The sequence below is a fragment of the Theropithecus gelada genome, chromosome 1, assembly GCF_003255815.1.
Source record: "Theropithecus gelada isolate Dixy chromosome 1, Tgel_1.0, whole genome shotgun sequence".
Lineage (NCBI taxonomy): Eukaryota > Metazoa > Chordata > Mammalia > Primates > Cercopithecidae > Theropithecus > Theropithecus gelada.
Window position 1 is genome coordinate 203,323,137 of NC_037668.1, and position 18,271 is coordinate 203,341,407.

An 18,271-nucleotide genomic window follows, 5' to 3' on the forward strand; every position below is an offset into this window, starting at 1 on the left:
TTCCCTGTTTGTTTGGGTCTTCATTTCCAAAGGCTCCTATGTCATGTTAAACTTTTAAATAAGTTTGCATGCTTTTCTCTTGTGAATCTGGTTTTTGTTATAAGGGCCTTAGCTATGAACCTAAGATGGGAAGAAAAGGTATTTCTTTCCCCCTACATGCAATATAAGCACATTTAAATTTTATTAAAATAAATAGAAAAATACCTCCCCAGTGTAGACATGTGTGTATGTGTGAGGCGCCCAGCCAACTTGTGGTTCTACTTGGAGATGTGCTTCTCCTCTGTACGTCCTTCCCAAAATATCACCTTTGCAGTTAAGATCAAACTTTGATCTGTGTAGGACTAACAACTGCAGTCGACAACAGGAAAGCAGCCAAAATGATTCCGTGCCGATGTGGTGGAATTACTAGACTCCCATTCTCACAGCATGGTAATTAGTGTGTGAAAATGGAGAGGCACAGGAACAATGAAGAACACATATGAAAATTACACACACCCAGTCATTTTCAGGGCACTCATCTAATCCTGTCAATGGAACTTTTTGAGATGGCTCTAAATTTCAGCGTGGTTTAGAAGTCCTTCAAGTAGTGCGGAATTTTTTCACTATCTCTGGCATCAGTGAGGTTTCTGTCAGGCACCTCAGCTTGTACGCCATGTAGTCTCTGTCACAACTCCTCCCCCTTGTGGCTATAGTGTGAAAGCAGCCATAGACAATTCGTACAAGAAGGAGTAAGCTGTTTATGGACACTGAAATTTGAATTTCATTTTTTTTTTTTTTTTTTTTTGAGACGGAGTCTCGCTCTGTTGCCCAGGCTGGAGTGCAGTGGTGTGATCTCGGCTCACTGCAAGCTCTGCCTCCTGGGTTCACGCCATTCTCCTGCCTCAGCCTCCGGAGTAGTTGGGAATACGGGCGCTCGCCACAATGCCCCGCTAATTTTTTGTATTTTTTTTTTTTTTTTAGTAGAGACGGGGTTTCACCATGTTAGCCAGGATGGTCTCGAACTCCTAACCTCGTGACCGCCCGCCTTGGCCTCCCAAAGTGCTGGGATTACAAGCGTGAGCCACCGTGCCTGGCCGAATTTCATGTATTTTTAATGTGTCATGAGATATTTTTCTCTCGATTTTTTCCAACAATTTAAAACTGTAAAAACTATCCTTAGCCTGCAGGCTATACGAAAACAGCTGTTTGCCAACCCTTGCACTAGCTTTGTGAGGGAGGCACAGTCGGCACCTAGCACAGGACCTAGCAAAATCGAAGATGCTCAGTAAATGTTTATTGAATGAATTCAGTGGACAGAGATGACCAGGAAAACCCCATGATGCCTCAGAAATACACTCCAAAGGAACATTTACAATGTAGTTTTCACATAATTATTTCATCTATATTTGTTTTGTAACATTTGTACTGGTTTTCACTTATTTATTTATTTACTTTTGAGACAAGGTCTCACTCTGTCTCCCAGGCTGGAGTGCAGTGGTGGGATCTCCGGCTCACTAAAACCTCTGCCTCCCAGGTTCAAGCGATTCTCCTACCTCAGCCTCCTGAGTAGCTGGGATTACAGGCGTGAGCCACCACGCCTGGCCGGGAATTCATCTTATTTTATAAAACTGCCAAAGCTTATCAAAAATAAACTAAAACCAGGCCGGGCGCGGTGGCTCACGCCTGTAATCCCAGCACTTTGGGAGGCTAAGGCAGGCGGATCGCTTGAGCTCAGGAGTTCAAGATGAGCCTGGCCAACATGGTGAAACCCTCTCAACTAAAAATACAAAAAGCAGCCGGGCATGGTGGGGCACGCCTGTAGGCCCAGCTATTCGGGAGGCAAGAGAATCGCTCGAATCCAGGAGGCGGAGGTTGCAGTGGCCAAGATCGCACCACTGGACTCCAGCCTGGGTAAGAGTGAGACTCCGTCTCAAAAAAAAAAAAAAAAAAAAAAGATGAATTTCCAAAATGGAGCCCTACTTTTATAAGAGTGCACTTAACAAGGGTGTGACCTACAATGGTTCAACTTGTGATTATTCTTTGAGAACCTGTCAGGCCCAGGGTCAGGGGAGACCTTGCACGTAGAGACAAGCCTGGGAGGGTACATAACAAAATGCTGAGCTCAACAATGTGAAAATTTTCTTTTCTTCTTTTTGAAATGGAGTCTCACTCTATCACCCAGGCTGAACTGCAGTGGTGCGATCTCGGCTCACTGCAACTTCTGCCTCCCGGGTTCAAGCAATTCTCCTGCCTCAGCCTCCCAAGTAGCTGGGATTACAGGTGCCTGCCACCACGCCCAGCTAATTTTTTGTATCTTTAGTAGAGACGGGGTTTCGCCATGTTGGCCAGGCTGGTCTCGAACTCCTGGCCTCGTGATCCACCCACCTCAGCCTCCCAAAGTGCTGAGATTACAGGCATGAGCCACCACACCTAGTCAACAATGTGAAATTTTATCTTCACGTGGGGGATTTCAGGTAAATTTTCTTTTTTGCTTATTTTCTAAATTGTTTACATGAAGATACATACACCTTCAAAGGCTCTCCATGGAATAGGACAAAAGGTAGTATTTGCAGCATAGCTTTGAGCTGGCCCCTGCCTATCTCACTAATATCTTGTTTCATCACTTCTTGCCTGAAACTGTGTATGTCATTAATGCTGAATTCACAACTTGCCTATGCATATTTCCTCCTCTGTGAAATGGGGAAGATAAATATTTGTCTAAATTACAGGTTTGTCAAAGTATCAAATGTAACATACAAACACTCCGGAGACAAAAAAGTGATACCAGAACACAGTGTTACAACTACACCTCTTTATGGTGCCTAGCTGCATTCTTGTTACTAGTTTTCCCCTGCTTTACCCCTCCTTCAAAACTAGAAGTTCCTTGAGGGCAGAAACTGTGTTTTCCTCATCTATCATCAACTTCACAGCACAGTGCCTTGTCCCTGATGTGGGTAGGAGATACTTATTTACTGCAGTGAAACAACAGAATATTTGTAAGTAGGAAACAAGTGATGACATTAACAAAGTTGATATGGAGGAATGAATGGAACTTTTAATTACAACATGTTTTTCTATATGTGTAATGTTAGTCTTTTCTTTATTCCTGAATCTCCACAGCCAAATTCTAGTAAGAAACAATGTAGTGAGAAGTTTTATAAGAAATGACAGATTGCATCTTTGGTTCCGGGGTCATTAAAAAAAAAAAAGTGACAGACACAGATAAAGTTCACTATAAATTTTAATCTATGATATAAAATATTACCTAAAGATATAATTGAACATCGTGTATCAGAAAGTAAAACATAACAATGAAATGCAATTTTGTAAATACTTCTATGGCACAAGGATTATTTTCCTCAGATTCAACCTTGTAATTGTGTTTTGTTTGCTTTCTGAAAATCACACTTTATAAAGAACACAAGTAGGGCTTGTTAAAAATGATCGTCACAGCTGTACTGTTTACTAATTCAAAGAACACTACATTCATTCATATCAATTTTATTAATTATGAAGAATATAATATTCCATGCTTTTCATGAAATAGTGGTTTCTTCTTCCAGTCTAATCAGGGAACTGATAAATGCTTAGTTCATGGGAAAACTTCCATTCGATTTCCATTGACTTAATTACTTCTTAGGGTCTAGCCTCATCAATGGAGAAAAAGCACTTTTTCTTGAGGCAACAGCAAATTAACAGCACTGATACAAAATATGGCAAATTCAATGGTTGTAGCATTACTTTAGGAATTTTGAGACTATAAATAAAACTATAACCATAAATAAAAGGGCCTCTTAGTATCTTCTTTTCAGGAGAGTAATACATTCTGAAGGTTTCTTGTTATTCTGTTGAATAGCAAGGACTTCCAAACTTAAATTTCTTAAGGCTGAAAATATTCCCCAGATTTTAGCCTTATTAATGAAATTCCAAAAGTATTACAAAATAAGATTCAATTTGTCTTGAAAATATAAATTTGTAACAGATATTTTTCAAAATACATGCCTTCAAACAACTTAAATGCAAAAATCATTCATTGTTAATAATACCTAGTAGTTCATGCCTTGCTTCCCAAAAGTACTCATACAAACATGTGAATTTAAAAAATACATTTTCCTGTTCAAAAAATAAAGCTTCTGCCCTTTTAAAAACTTGTCAGGCTTTCATGTGCCACAATGTTGAAAACTGCACATATTCAAACATAGTTCCCATAGGAACACATATTCCTCAACTCTCACACCTTTGAAGACAAAGGAGACGGGCAATGGAAATGTTCCCTTCTTTCCAGCTGATGTTAAAGAGTTAGGTTTGCTTCATGAGATTATCAGAATAAAGGGTTAAATTTTCATTTTCCATTACTCTTATCTAGTAAAATTAGACTCAAAAGTAGGTAGAATACTACCAGAAGAATTACACAGTGATTGGTAAACTGGCCTAAAATAATCAGGCTTTTTATTTATAATTCCCTTTTTAAAGTTGTCATTTGACAATAGCTTTAATCTTTAACAGTAGGCAAAAGAAAATGAGGTGCCATGCTATATTGATTAAAGTATTCCACAATAAAAGAAAATACAGAACCTGAAAATAACTTCAGTGCTATAGACATTTAAAAAGTTACAATTTTTAAAACTCTGAATAAAAAGATCTTGAGAACAGGTACATTTCAAAACAATATTTTACACACTTTGGAAAAAAATAGGTATTTTTCAAATAACTTGATATATGGTTTACGTATTTCATACAGTCTCTTTTTTTTTTTCTGTAACACTGTTTTGCATTAAAGTCTTTCATGTTGTTTACCAGTAATTGTTTCCTTATGCTGAAATAAAACTTTGTTTGTTCATTAGTTTTCTGTATATCCCATTTGGTTTTGAAAGCAGCTCTTCATGTTTTCCATATTCAGTAATTTTTCCTTGGTCAAGAACAGCAACCATATTAGCATTCTTAATGGTGGAGAGACGATGGGCAATAACTAACACCGTTCTTCCATCCATCAGTCGATCTAGAGCTTCTTGAACAAGGTGCTCATTTTCAGCATCTAGCGCACTGACTCAGGAGCACACACGAGAAAGCAAAGACGTCAGTGACACCTACACTACAGGCTCATGTGCTTCCTGATACATACACTGCAGCCCTTCCTGAGCAATGAATTTTTACTGTGATCAAAATTTCAATTGTTTGGGACTTTCTGATCTCCATAAAACTATACTGTAATATAAGGAGAAAAGCATTCTGCACAGTTACGGCTTACAGAGTGATTGGGATTGATGGCAACCATGTCTGAAGTGGACCTAGAACCCTCAACTAGGACTCAGACTGCCCACTCCTTTTCAACTGTCACTATTAATTCAGCCTCCCTCACTTTAAAGTAAAGGGGGAAAAAAGCATTTTCAGTTGTATCACTTTGAGGTACAGAATTAAAATGTTTTGGTGAAGAAGAATTTGGTTTAATACACATAATCGCATATATTATTAAGATATCCTCACCTGGTTGCTTCATCTAGGAGAAGAATTTTGGGATTCTGAAGAAGGAAAAAAAAGGAAAAGATAAAGCAATTTTATTGGAAAACACAAACTCTCAGCAATAAAAAGGAATAAAATTCTGACACATGCTACAATGTGGATGAGCCTTGGAAACTTATGCTAAGTAAAAGAAGCCAGACACAAAGGATCACACACTGTATGAGTTCACTTATATGAAATGTCCACAACAGGCACTTCTGTTTTTTTTTTTTTTTTTTTTTTTTGAGATGGAGTCTCACTCTGTCGCCCCGGCTGGTGTGCAGTGGCCGGATCTCAGCTCACTGCAAGCTCCGCCTCCCGGGTTTATGCCATTCTCCTGCCTCAGCCTCCTGTGTAGCTGGGACTACAGGCGCCCGCCACCTCGCCCGGCTAGTTTTTTGTATTTTTTAGTAGAGACGGGGTTTCACCATGTTAGCCAGGATGGTCTCGATCTCCTGACCTCGTGATCCGCCCGTCTCGGCCTCCCAAAGTGCTGGGATTACAGGCTTGAGCCACTGCGCCCGGCCCACAACAGGCACTTCTACAGATTGGTGGATACCTGGGGCTGGGTTCAATGCAGGAAATAAAGAAGGGGAGCTGCATGGCTGCTAAAGAGTAGAGGGTCCCTAGGGGGGGTGATGAAAATGTTCTAAAATTGAGATGATGGATGCAGAACACTGAATAAACTAAAAACCAATGAATTATATTTTTTTAAATGAGCAAATTATGTAGTATGTGAATTATATCTCAAACTGTTATAAAAAACTCCACAAAGTATTAAGTGTCTGGGATAAGTACATAAATGAAAGAATTAGGGACTATTTTAAATGATCATCAGAGTAACCACTAGACCAGCTATCGTTTATAGCACAGTTTTATCCTGCTGGTCAGTGAGATGGGAATCTAAAATGAGTAAGGTGGCCGGGCCTGGTGGCTCACGACTGTAATCCCAGCACTTTGGGAGGCCGAGGCAGGTGGATCACCTGAGGTCAGGAGTTTGGGACTAGCCTGGCCAACATGGCGAAACCCCGTCTCTACTAAAAATACAAAAAAATTAGCCGGCCTGGTGGCGTGTGCCTGTAATCCCAGCTACTCGGGATGCTGAGACAGGGGAATCGCTTGAATCTGGGAAGTGGAGGTTGCAGTGAGCCAAGCTTACACCACTGCACTCCAGCCTGGGTGACAGACTGAGACTCTGTCTCAGAAAATAAATAAACAAGTAAATAAATAAATAAATAAAATGAGTAAGGCTGGGTATGGTGGCTCACACCTGTACTCCCAGCACTCTGGCAGGCTAAGAGGGGAGGACTGCTTGAGCCCAGGAGTTCAAGACCAGCCTGGGCAAAATAGCAAGACCCCATCCCTACCAAAAAAAAAATGTTTTTTTAATTAGCTGGGTTTGGTATGGTATGCACCTATAGTCCTAGCTCCCCGGGAGGCTGAGACAGGAAGATCACTGAAGCCCAGGAGGTCAAGGCTACAGTAAGCCATGATCACACCACTGCACTCCAGCCTGGGTGACAGAATGAGACCCTGTCACAAATTTAAAAATTAATAAGATACAAATAAAATTAGAAAGATACAGTCTATAACTTTCAAGGTCCTGCTTATAATTTAAAAATAATAAACTAACTTTGGGAGGCCGAGGCAGGTGGATCACTTGAGGTCAGGAGTTTGAGACCAGCCTGGCCAACATGGTGAAACCCCATCTCCACTAAAAATACAAAAATCAGCCTGGTGTGGTGGCATGCGTCTGTGATCCCAGCTACTTGGGAGGCTGAGGCGTGAGTATCACTTGCAACCTGGGAGGCAGAGGTTGCAGTGAGCTGAGATCGTACCATTGCACTCCAGACTGGGTGATAGAACGAGACTCTCTGTCTCAAAAAAAAAAAAAAAGCTAACATGTAAGATAAAAAAAAAAAAAAAAACACTAATCTGATGTCGATAAAACATTACAATCCTAGCTTAGCTTTGCAAATGAAAACACACACCCTCACAAAAAGGTGGCTACTATCCTTCACATATTATTCACAATAGCCCCAAACTGGAAATGACCCAAGCGTTCATCAGTTGGTGAACAAATCAACAAATAGGGATCCATCCATACTACTCAACAGTAGAAGGGAATAAAGTACTGATACAAGCTACAAATTGGAGAAATCTCAAAAACACTCCACCTGTACTAAGTGAAAGAAGCGAGATGCCAAAAACCATATATTGTCTGATTCCATTTATCTGAAATGTTTGGAAAAGCAAATCTAGACAGAAAGTAGATTCGTGGCATCCTGGGGCTGGAAACAAGGAACGACTGCAAGTGGGCACGAGAGATCTTTTTAGGGTGACGGAAATGTTCTGAAACGGGACTTTGTGTGCAACCAACTCTGCAACTTTACTAAAAGTCACTGGAAAGTACATTTAAAATAAATGAATTTTACGTATGTAAATTCCACTTCAGTAAAGCTGCTTTAAAAAAAAAATCACCTATAAGTCTGAGGAGAACAGTTGTATAACAAAGGGAAGGCTATTGCTTCCTTAAAAAGAGAATGCCTGCCTTTCAGCTAAAATGGCTCTTCCGTTTCCTTCTAGGAATCTTGCCTAAGTACTTCGAGTCTGTACTATTCATTTTAGCGGCTGATTACAGATTGTACAAATATGCATACTTGTGCTGTTTTATATTTTGCATTAATAATCACTGTTTCACTGGCTAGAGTGTATGCTTCTTGATGCAGGGTCCATGTGTTAACATTCTTCTACCTCCAACAACCTTAGCACAGTACTGGGCTCATGATACCTAAGAAACACTTCTTAAATTTGGACAACATACTACACTAATTTACCTTTCACCAGAACTGTCACCCTCCCCCTCCAAGAAAAAAAAAAAACAAGAAAAGGAAGAAGATAAATACTAAATTACAAATTACAAGGTCCCTAATAAAAATAATCCCTAATTTTAAAAACATCCAAGTTGCTTCAGGCTTACCTTTAGCAGAGCACGGGCAATTGCAATCCGCTGTTTCTGCCCACCTGACAAAGACAATATTTAAAAAAAGAAAGCCTTAACAAAAAATCTTAGTAATAGGCTTTTATGATAAACCATATAGCAATTTGAAGGTAAGCTTCTTCTAGTCATAGCTGACACAGAGAGACCAGAAACTTACTTTAAAATATATCAATCCCAAAATTAATAATAACAATTATTATCATAGCCAACATTTGTTGAGGACTTCCTATATACCAGGTATTTTCTTTTCTTTATTTTTGAGACAGGGTCTTGCTCTGTCACACATGCTGGAGTGCAGTGGCGTGATCACTGCTCACTGCAGCCTCAATCTCCTGGGCTCAGGTGATCCTCCCACCTCAGCCTTCCAAGTAGCTGAGACTACAGGTGTGCACCAACACACCTGGCTAATTTGTGGTAAAGATGGGATTTTGCCATGTTGCCCAGGCTGGTTTCAAGCTCCTGGGCTCAAGCATTTCGCCCACCTCAGCCTCCCAAAGTGCTGGGATTATAGGTGGGAGCCACAGTGCCCAGCCAATACCAGGCATTTTCTATATGCACTGCATGCATTTATCTCATTTAATGTTTTTATTTTAAATAATTTCAAACAAGGTCTTGCTCTGTCACCCAGTTGGAGTGCAACAGCATGAACACAGCTCATTGTAGCTTAATCTCCTGGGCTCAAGTGATCCTCCCGCCTCAGCCTCCTGAGTAGCTGGGACCACAGGCCCATACCACCACACCTGGCTAATTTTTAAAATTTTTTGTAGAGACGGTCTTGCTCTGTTGCCCAGGCCGGTGACAAACTCCCAGACTCAAGAGATCCTCCTGCCTTGGTCTCCCAAAGTGCTGAGATTGTGAGCCACTGTGCCTGGCTAATCTTTTAAAATATCCTATGCAATAGACCCTATAATTTTTCCCATTTTACAGATGATAAACTGAGATACAAAGTAACATGACCAAGATCTCACAGTTGGTAAGTAATGGAACTGAGATCTGAACCTACACAGTGCAAGGGGTATGCTCTTAAAAGCATGTAAAGATCTACGCTGTTCATCGCTACACATATTTCCTCCCTAACAGAATATCCAATGTAGCAAGGAAACCAGAAACTCAAGATATTTGCAGCTTTCCAAAGTACACTTGAAATGTCTGGGAGCAAAGGACATCAATGGTGCTGAGACTGGTAATTCTAACATTCCCACATTATAGCAGTTATTTTTTATTTTTTATTTTTATGTTTTGAGGTAAGAGTCTTGCTCTGTCTTCCAGGTGGAGTGCAGTAGTGCAATCATGGCTCACTGCAACCTTTCACTCCTGGGCTCAAGTGATTCTCCTGCCTCAGCCTCCCCAGTACCTGGGACTACAGGCAGTGCCACCATGCCCAGCTAACATAGCGCTTATTCTTTATGATGTTCTTTTCTTCCCCTCCTCTAGAGGAACAAATAGTAGTATGTGTGTATGTATGACACTGAAAATTACAGTAGGCCACTCTAATCCTCCCTGTCTTTTTAAGCTCAAATTCTACTAAAAGTGAGGGAACAAACTGGAAGTAGGTGTGGGAGAAGGTGGGATGGAGTTGAGTCAGCAGGATCTGTGTTGATTCCCTCCCTATCTTTGTCTCACCCCATCCTCCCTCCTCTTCTCCAGGGACGCTACTCCTAAGTCACACTTGGAAAGTCTCAGAGCGCTCACTCCTCCCAACTTACATTGTTTATAAAACCCAATTCCACTTCTGGGGATAAAAAACATTCCTTTTTGGTTGATTTTATTGGCTGAAGATACTTATCAACAGTAGTTGCTGGACATCATTTTATTTCCTATAAGAGAGGTTCATCCTCTACATCTGAGGTGTGTGGTGCTGCTAAATGCTGCTCTCAAACAGGAAACCAGTGCACACAAGGAAAGCAGTGAGGAAAACCCTCTCCTGAGCCTCTGATTGGTGAGGATGCCTGAGTGCCCTGAGGTATGTCCTTAGAGCAGCCTGCTGATGGCTTAGGTCCCCTCTGAGTCATCTGTGGTGCCAGTCAGCACACTGGGAATCTATTACTAGGTGCTCTGTCTTCCTCCCAGAAACTAAGAGCAGACTGGAACCTCTGGTTACTTCACTGAGAAACAGAGCTGGAGGATCCTACCAGAGGGAAAGACATGCAGAATCTGTTTCAAGGGAGGTGATGTGCTCTTGGGACAAGCCTCACACTTCAATGTTCAATAATTTCACCACGAGCAGTTTAAACTGGTTTTCTGCCCCGTTTCACAGATACATTTCAGAGATGGAGTAGCAGTTCACTTTTACACAGCAGAGAGGAATTCTACTCCTGGAACATCTCAGATCTATCAAAGATGCCTTTTCATCTACTGCTTATGTATGTTTTTTAATCATATACAATAAGCTTAAACCCTTTTGTTTTATATTTTCTGTGGTCTAACTTCAAATGAAAAGTTTAGCACTGGAAAAGACTACTGTTTTAATCTAATCTGCCAGCCTTCACTGTGGCAAAGAGGCACCCACCCTCTGCTCAAGCAGAGACAAGGCGTTTTTTTTTTTTTTCTTTTTCTTTTTAAGACAGGGTCTCACTTACTCTGTCACTGAGGGTGGAGTGCAGTGGTGCCATCTCAGCTCACTGCAACCTCTGCCCCGCTGGGCTCAAGCAGTACTCCCACCTCAGCCTCCTAAGTAGCTGGGACCATAGGCGCACACCACCACACCTGGCTATTGTTTTGTATTTTTGATAGAGAGAGGGTCTCGCCATGTTGCCCATGCTGGTCTCGAACTACTGAGCTCAAGCAATCAGCCTGTCTTGGCCTTCCAGAGTGCTGGAACTACGGGCGTGAGCCACTGTGCCCAGCCAGGAGCTTGTTATCTTGCAAGGAAACATTTCAATATTTGTATTGACAAAAAAAAAGTGTTTAGCTGAAAATTTATTTCTCTTTAAGTTCTACTCATTGGTTCCATTTCTGCACTTTAAAGAAATACAAAGTAAGTCTTCTCTCTCCTCAAAATACGGCACCCATAATGTGATCCAGAATGATAGGTGTGGTCTGACATCACAGGGAACCACTCACTTTGCCTTACAGCTGTGAGTCCACTTAGCAAATTATGGCCCACAGGCCAGACCTGAACCATGGCTTGTTTTTGCACGGCCCTCAAGCTAAGAATGTGTTTTACATTTTTAGAGTTGTTAAAAAACACACACACACACAAAGAAGAATGTGTGACAGCAATCATATGTGGCCCATAAAACCCATGATTCTTTTTTTTTTTTTTTTTGAGACACAGTCTTGCTCTGTGTCCCATGCTGAAGTGTAATGGCAGGATCTCGGCTCACTGCAACCTCTGCCTCCTGGGTTCAAGCAATTCTCATGCCTCAGCCTCCCGAGTAGCTGGGATTACAGGCACCCACCACCATGCCCAGCTAACTTTTTGTATTTTCAGTAGAGACGGGGTTTCACCATGTTCACCAGGCTAGTCTTGAACTCTTGACCTCAAGTGATCCACCCGCCTCAGCCTCCCAAAGTGCTGGGATTACAGGTGTGAGCCACCGTGCCTGGACAAAATCCACAATATTTACTCTCTGGCTCTTTAAAGAAAAGTTTGTCAAACCCTGGTCTAGCATGTAGGGAGTAAATAACTCAGTTTCAGCTTTGTTCCTGATGCACATTCCCTGACTCCCTGGGCAAATCATCCTGCCACTTCTTATCTTATTTTCTTTAATTTTTGAGGGTCTCAGGTTGCAAAGCACAGTTTTTTTGTTTTGTTTTGTTTTTTTCCAGATGAAAAAAAGCTTGCTGTGGCTGAGTACTACTCAGAATTTTTGGAACACATATGGGGTAGAAAGTGAAAAAAAACACTGGGGAGTTTTCCACATGTAAGAGAGCAAGTGGTAAGGCTAATTTCAAAAACTGTAAAGATGAAAACCTAATTAGAAAATAATACTGCAATACAGAAACATGTGGGCCGGGCACGGTGGCTCATGCGTGTAATCCTAGCACTTTGTGAGGCCAAGGTGGGCAGATCACAAAGTCAGGAGATTGAGACCATCCTGGCTAATGCGGTGAAACCCTTTCTCTACTAAAAATACAAAACATTAGCTGGACTTGGTGGTGGGCGCCTGTAGTCCCAGCTACTCGGGAGGCTGAGGCAGGAAAATGGCATGAACCTGGGAGGCGGAGCTTGCAGAGAGCCGAGATCGCGCCACTGCACTCCAGCCTGGGTGACAGAGCAAGACTCTGTCTCAAAAAAAAAAAGACAAAAAACAAAACAAGAAACATGTGAAAAGTTATTTGGATATAGAGATTTTGCTACAAAGCAGTAAAGAAATGCACCTGAGAGGAGAACACCCTTTTCTCCAACCACAGTGTTGAACCCTTGGGGGAAATTCCGGATGAAGGCCACTGCATTGGCCACTTCAGCCACTCTCTGGACTTCCTCAGTGGTCACAGAGGAAGGGTCATCAGCACCATAAGCAATGTTCTCAGCGATTGAGCAAGAAAACAAAATGGGTTCCTACAAATAGGAAATAAAACATATCACGAATTTCAAACAGACTTCCAACATGTCTAATAAATTGAGACCTAGCAGTCTTTTTTAAAATTTATGTTTTGCCATAAACAGGATTTTATCATCTGTAGTTCTCACCATGCTGCAGGCAATGAGACCTCACAGCAGGTGCCCGCGAGGCACCTGGCACAGAGTAGGAACTTCATAAATGTCAGTCCCCTGCCTTAGGAATCAGGAGGCACCAGGAGACCCCAAGTCCCCCTTCATTTTCCAGCTGCTTGCCTTCCACTCAGGACAAAGTGGGGAATCCATCTCCATCCATTACTTTTTGAAATACACACAAACCAGATAGAAACAGACAGAACCGTATAAAGTAGTCCTAAAAAATAAGCAAACTTCCAGGCTCTTTTCTCCATCCCTAATAATATACACCACTGATGTCCCCACACTCCTGAGCACCCATCACTGTCCACCTGCCCTCACCCAAGTGGAGTGAGGATGAGCTAATTGCAAAGAGAGGTTCAGAAATGGGGGGAGGCTCAGGTTTGTATGCTGTGTGCACAGCCTGTTCAATAAAAATTAAAACAGCTGCAGCAACATTTCCCTGCCCCAAAGGGTCTTGTGAAAATGGCCTTATCAAAGTGACCACATTACATTAACACTCTGCTTTGAAATCTGCAACTTCTTTGCAGGGAGGACTCTGGCTCTTGCCAGTCTTTGCTCACTTCTCCCTGAAACTCATTAGGCAGAATAGTAGACTGTGGCTGGTGATAAAAATGGGAAGTGGGGAAGAATCAATAAAAGCTAAAAAAGAGTCAATAAAATCTTCTATCATTTCCTCCCCATCCTCTAGACTATCTAGTAATGGCAGTCTCCAGCTTTCAATAACAAGTCAATGCTTTGCTCTTGCTCAAGGGTTTAGGGTTTTCAGGAAACAGTGCTACTCGCAAACCTAAACAACCTGCCATGTGAGATGAGCTTAATACATCCCGAAGACTTCCATTCCTTCTCTCTTGAGAAGTTCGAGACAAAAAAAACAAAAACAAAAACAAACAAACAAAAAAAGACAAAAGTAATTTTAAAAGAAAGTGAAATAGAAATGGAAGCCTCTCTTCTTACCTGACTCACTGTCCCAATCTTGGATCTCAGCCACACTGGGTTTAGCTGACGGATGTCATGGCCATCAAGACTAATAGTTCCTTGTTGAGAGGAAAGGAAAGAGTCACTGAGTGTGATGAGGCTGATGATCAACACAGAAAAGATCCGGTGGGAAAATTCCAGACTCATTTTTTAAAGATCAAAATGTACGGAAAATCTCCAGATGGACTCTAAAACTAACGTATTTCATGAAATTTCAAAGCTAAAAGGGTCTTTCTGGATTGTCCAACTTATTGCCTCCCTATAGTAGCTGGATGACTATCTCACCTAGTCCATCTGTCCAGCTTGCCTTCCTGTACCCCAGAGGTTGGAGGGAGTTTTCGTGACTTAGGATTCCACCGATAAGATGCACTTGTGCAAAGCTTTAATTAAGAAGGGAGGGGCAAGCCATGAGGCGTCCACTTGCTGGCACGAATACTGGCAGAGGTGGCACAGTTCTGAAGCTGGTACTCATGATGGCAACTGCCTAAATTTGCAGCTTCCTGACCATGCCAGTGTCAGCAGCTACCTTGAAGGCTTGGTTCTGGGGGTGGAGTTCTGGGAACTGTCCTGGACGTACAATCTAGAATCTATTTTGTCACCCCTGTCAGTGATTTTTGAGCTCTTTTATTACTCCTTAAAATATCCCTTTCTGTATAAGCTTAGTTGGTGAGGAATCTGTTGTCTGCAACTAAGAATCCGGTCGATACCATGGCAGAACTTTTAAATAATCAGACACTATCTCTATGACTTTCAGTAACGTAATTCTTCACATTGAGGGTGCTCAACAATACTTGGGGATGATGACAACAGTGACAGCATAAGAAATGCCATTTCTTCTCAGTTAATGTTGTGGAATTATAGCAGCCAGGGGGAAAGTTTCACAAACTGGCAAAAACTTGAAGTCTCTGATGAAAAAGCACAAAGCTCTCTATAGACTGCACGTGGCAGACATTTAACTGCAGCTTGCTTTGTCCTGGATTTATTCATTGTGATGAAGAAACTAAAGACTCAGTATTTTTACTTAAATTACAGCAACCTAAATAGGATTGTTTTTTGTCTTTTTTTTCCTTTTTGTGGAGAACAAGGTCTCACTATATTGCCCAGGCAGGTCTCAAACTCCTGGGCTCAAGCTATCCTCCCACCTCTGCCTCCTAAGAGCTGAGATTACAGGTGTGAACTACTGTGCCTGGCTAACTAGGACTTTTTTAAACTCCAAATTTTATAGCAAGTCAATGGTGAATCAAGAAAGTGATTCCAGAGGCAAACAGTGTAGTAAGCCCCATTTTAACACAGGTGGTGATTCCGTGGGTCAGGATTTGCAAGTCACATATTTATCTGACATGTAACCAGTTCCCACATTATTTTAACCAAGGAGCATAAGCGCAAACATTCTTTTCATTTCTTATTTTTTTTTTTAATAGAGACAGGGTCTCATTCTGTTACCCAGGCTGGTCTCCAGCTTGTGGCCTCAAGTGATCCTCCCACCTCAGCTTCCCAAAGTGTTGGAATTACAGGTGTGGGGCTCCACATCTGGCCAAAATACTCTTCTAAATTCATGATTTGATTTTTACTAAGAGTTGTTTGCTTGCTGATATTGTTGTCTACTACAGGGAAGATATAAAGAAGTAAAATCATGACAATCTTTGCTCTAAAAGATCTTATAATCCCGTTAAAAATAAAATAAAAACCAGAATGAGAGAAATCATCCATTACGAAAATCCCTACTAGCTCAAAATAGTTTCAATGGAAGAGTCACATAGAAGCAAATCACTTGCCGGGCATGGGGGCTCACGCCTGTAATCCCAGCACTTTGGGAGGCCAAGGCGGGCAGATCACGAGGTCAGGAGATCAAGACCATCCTGGCTAACATGGTGAAACCCCAACTCTACTAAAAATACAAAAAATTAGCTGGGCGTGGTGATGGGTGCCTGTAGTCCCAGCTACTCGGGAGGCTGAGGCAAGAGAATGGCGTGAACCCGGGAGGTGGAGCTTGCAATGAGCGGAGATCGCTCCACTGCACTCCAGCCTGCGTGACACAGTGAAACAAAAAGAAGCAAATCACTGATTGCCAAGTTAACTGTGTTATAATAAGCACTCAATGGGTCACAGGCAGAGGCAGAGGTTCTCCAGGAGCTCCCCATCACTCCTGCGCCTAGCATGCACGCTGGCAAACGGCGGTTCTCCAGGGTGCTGCTGGTGTGTAGGGATGTCCAGCAGCAGCCCCGGCACCTTCTCCTGGCTGCTGAGCACAGCCTCGTCCACCTGCTCCCAGTAGAGGGCATGTCCAGAGGAGATACCCACATGGGAGATGAGGACGTAGAACTGGGGAAGTCACTCTGGGCATGAAGAGGTAGGACACATTATATACAAAATGCTCTAAAGGCCTCTGTATGAGCTGTCATGCCCCTGCAAATGACACCTTCTGTTTGAGGGATTTCTTTCCATTGGCACTTAGAAAAGAAGGTACTCTCACAAAAGAAGGTATCTGCATGGTTTGAGCATCTCCCAGGGCACAAAAGTGGGAGCAGAGCTCGGGACAGTCCCCTGGTGCTACAGTGTGGTGAACCACTTACCAGAAGCAGGGTCGTACAACCTCAACAGGAGCGAAAGCACTGTTGATTTGCCTGAACCACTTGGGCCAACCAGTGCCGTGACAGATCCTGATGGAATGGAAAGGCTGAAATCCTGAAATATGGGCACCTCTGGGCGAGCTGGATAGGCAAAATGCACGTTCTTAAACTCCAAAGCACCCTGGAAGCTTTTCTCATTTAAGATGACCCCCTCTGAAACATAAAATGGAATATTAATTACTTAAAGCAAAAAATTAAACTCACAGCTGAACTCGGTTCTCCTACTCATCTGGCTATGGATGGGTGACTCTATCACAGCTAGTCCTGGCATATGAGCTCTTAAAGGGCAAGTCAGAAGCAGGCTAAATGCTTCCCACATGCCAACTCCGCACCTACTATATCCAAGGTACTACACATAGATGGTCTTATTTGATCCTGACAACCCTGCAAGGTAGAAATTGATTCCAATTTTGCTGATGAGGACACTGAAGACCACAGACAACAACCTGCTTAAGCTAACAAGTAGTGGAGTTAAGATCCACCCTTGTAGTCTGGTTTCAAACCCAATGGCCTTCTGTCTATGCCACTGCCTCTGTGTAGCCCCAGTTTATTTTACCTACCCCGAATAAATATTTTGAAAGTTATGATGAATAGGGGAGCGCTGCACAACAGCTGCAGAACTGGAGGGGGTCAGAGGTCTGTTCTGCCCTGGTGTTCACCTGCTCTGCTTTGGCAGACACCACTCAAACTCTCTCAGTTGGGCCTATTTCCTAGGCCTATCACACTGGAGAATATTTGGCTTTCACTTATGGACCTGGGGCTACCTAACAATGTCCTAGGAAGTCAATAAGCAGTTGGAAGTGGTTACTACTCAGCCATTTCTCCTGATTCCTGGCTAGTTGGTCTACACCCTACAGCTCCAGGGAAGTCACTGGTAAGAAGGAGATGGCTCCAGCCAACGAGTACCAGCCTCCCCTACCCCACCCCAAAAAGCCAAGAAACTTAGATATTTTCTTATGTCTGATTCCTCCTCCCTTCCTCCCACCCTAGCCCTCCACAGAGATGTCAGAATCACTAGGGAAGATCAATTTGGTGGACTAGCCGGGACCCTTCCTAGTCACAGCCCTGGGCCACAATGACTTCCATCCTGCCCTTGGCAGTAATGCCCAGATGCAGGGAGGGGAACAGAGGGCAGCACACTATGTGGCCAGCCCATGCATCCAGGGGCATCCTGGCCCACAACAGTGCCACCGCAGCTGTCCCTCCCCTTCTCATAGAAAACCTGACCACCCCCCTGCCCGGCCCGCCATGCAGCAGGAGCCACACCTTTATTGTGGCTCATCCCTCACTCCCTCGCAGGCAGGGGAAGAGCTGGTTTCATTGTTCGAAGCCACATTTGTTTAATCCTAGCAAAGAAACAACCCATTTTGAGACCCACCGTTAAAAGGCAGCTTGGGCTCTCTCTCCAGGAGCTCCCAGAGGCGCCCCCCGGCACCCAGTCCTTTCATCAGCTCCGAGTAGAAAGAGCTCAGACCTGAGGACGAGAAGAAGAATCCACACACATGTCCACCACTGGCACCGGCA

The 18,271-nt window shown here is 42.8% G+C and overlaps 1 protein-coding gene across 1 annotated transcript in view; it reads right to left on the minus strand.

Moving 5' to 3' along the window:
* Positions 1-3,202: 3,202 nt before the first annotated feature.
* Positions 3,203-18,271, minus strand: part of ABCB10 (ATP binding cassette subfamily B member 10) — a 43,030-nt gene continuing 27,961 nt past the window's right edge. Inside the window, exons 7-13 of the mRNA XM_025365610.1 lie at positions 18,126-18,221; positions 16,691-16,900; positions 14,097-14,176; positions 12,803-12,983; positions 8,459-8,502; positions 5,464-5,498; positions 3,203-5,022 (exon numbers count right to left, since the gene is read on the minus strand). Coding sequence (XP_025221395.1) covers positions 4,791-5,022; positions 5,464-5,498; positions 8,459-8,502; positions 12,803-12,983; positions 14,097-14,176; positions 16,691-16,900; positions 18,126-18,221 — 878 coding nt within the window. The 3' untranslated portion in view covers positions 3,203-4,790. The remainder of the gene's footprint in view (positions 5,023-5,463; positions 5,499-8,458; positions 8,503-12,802; positions 12,984-14,096; positions 14,177-16,690; positions 16,901-18,125; positions 18,222-18,271) is intronic.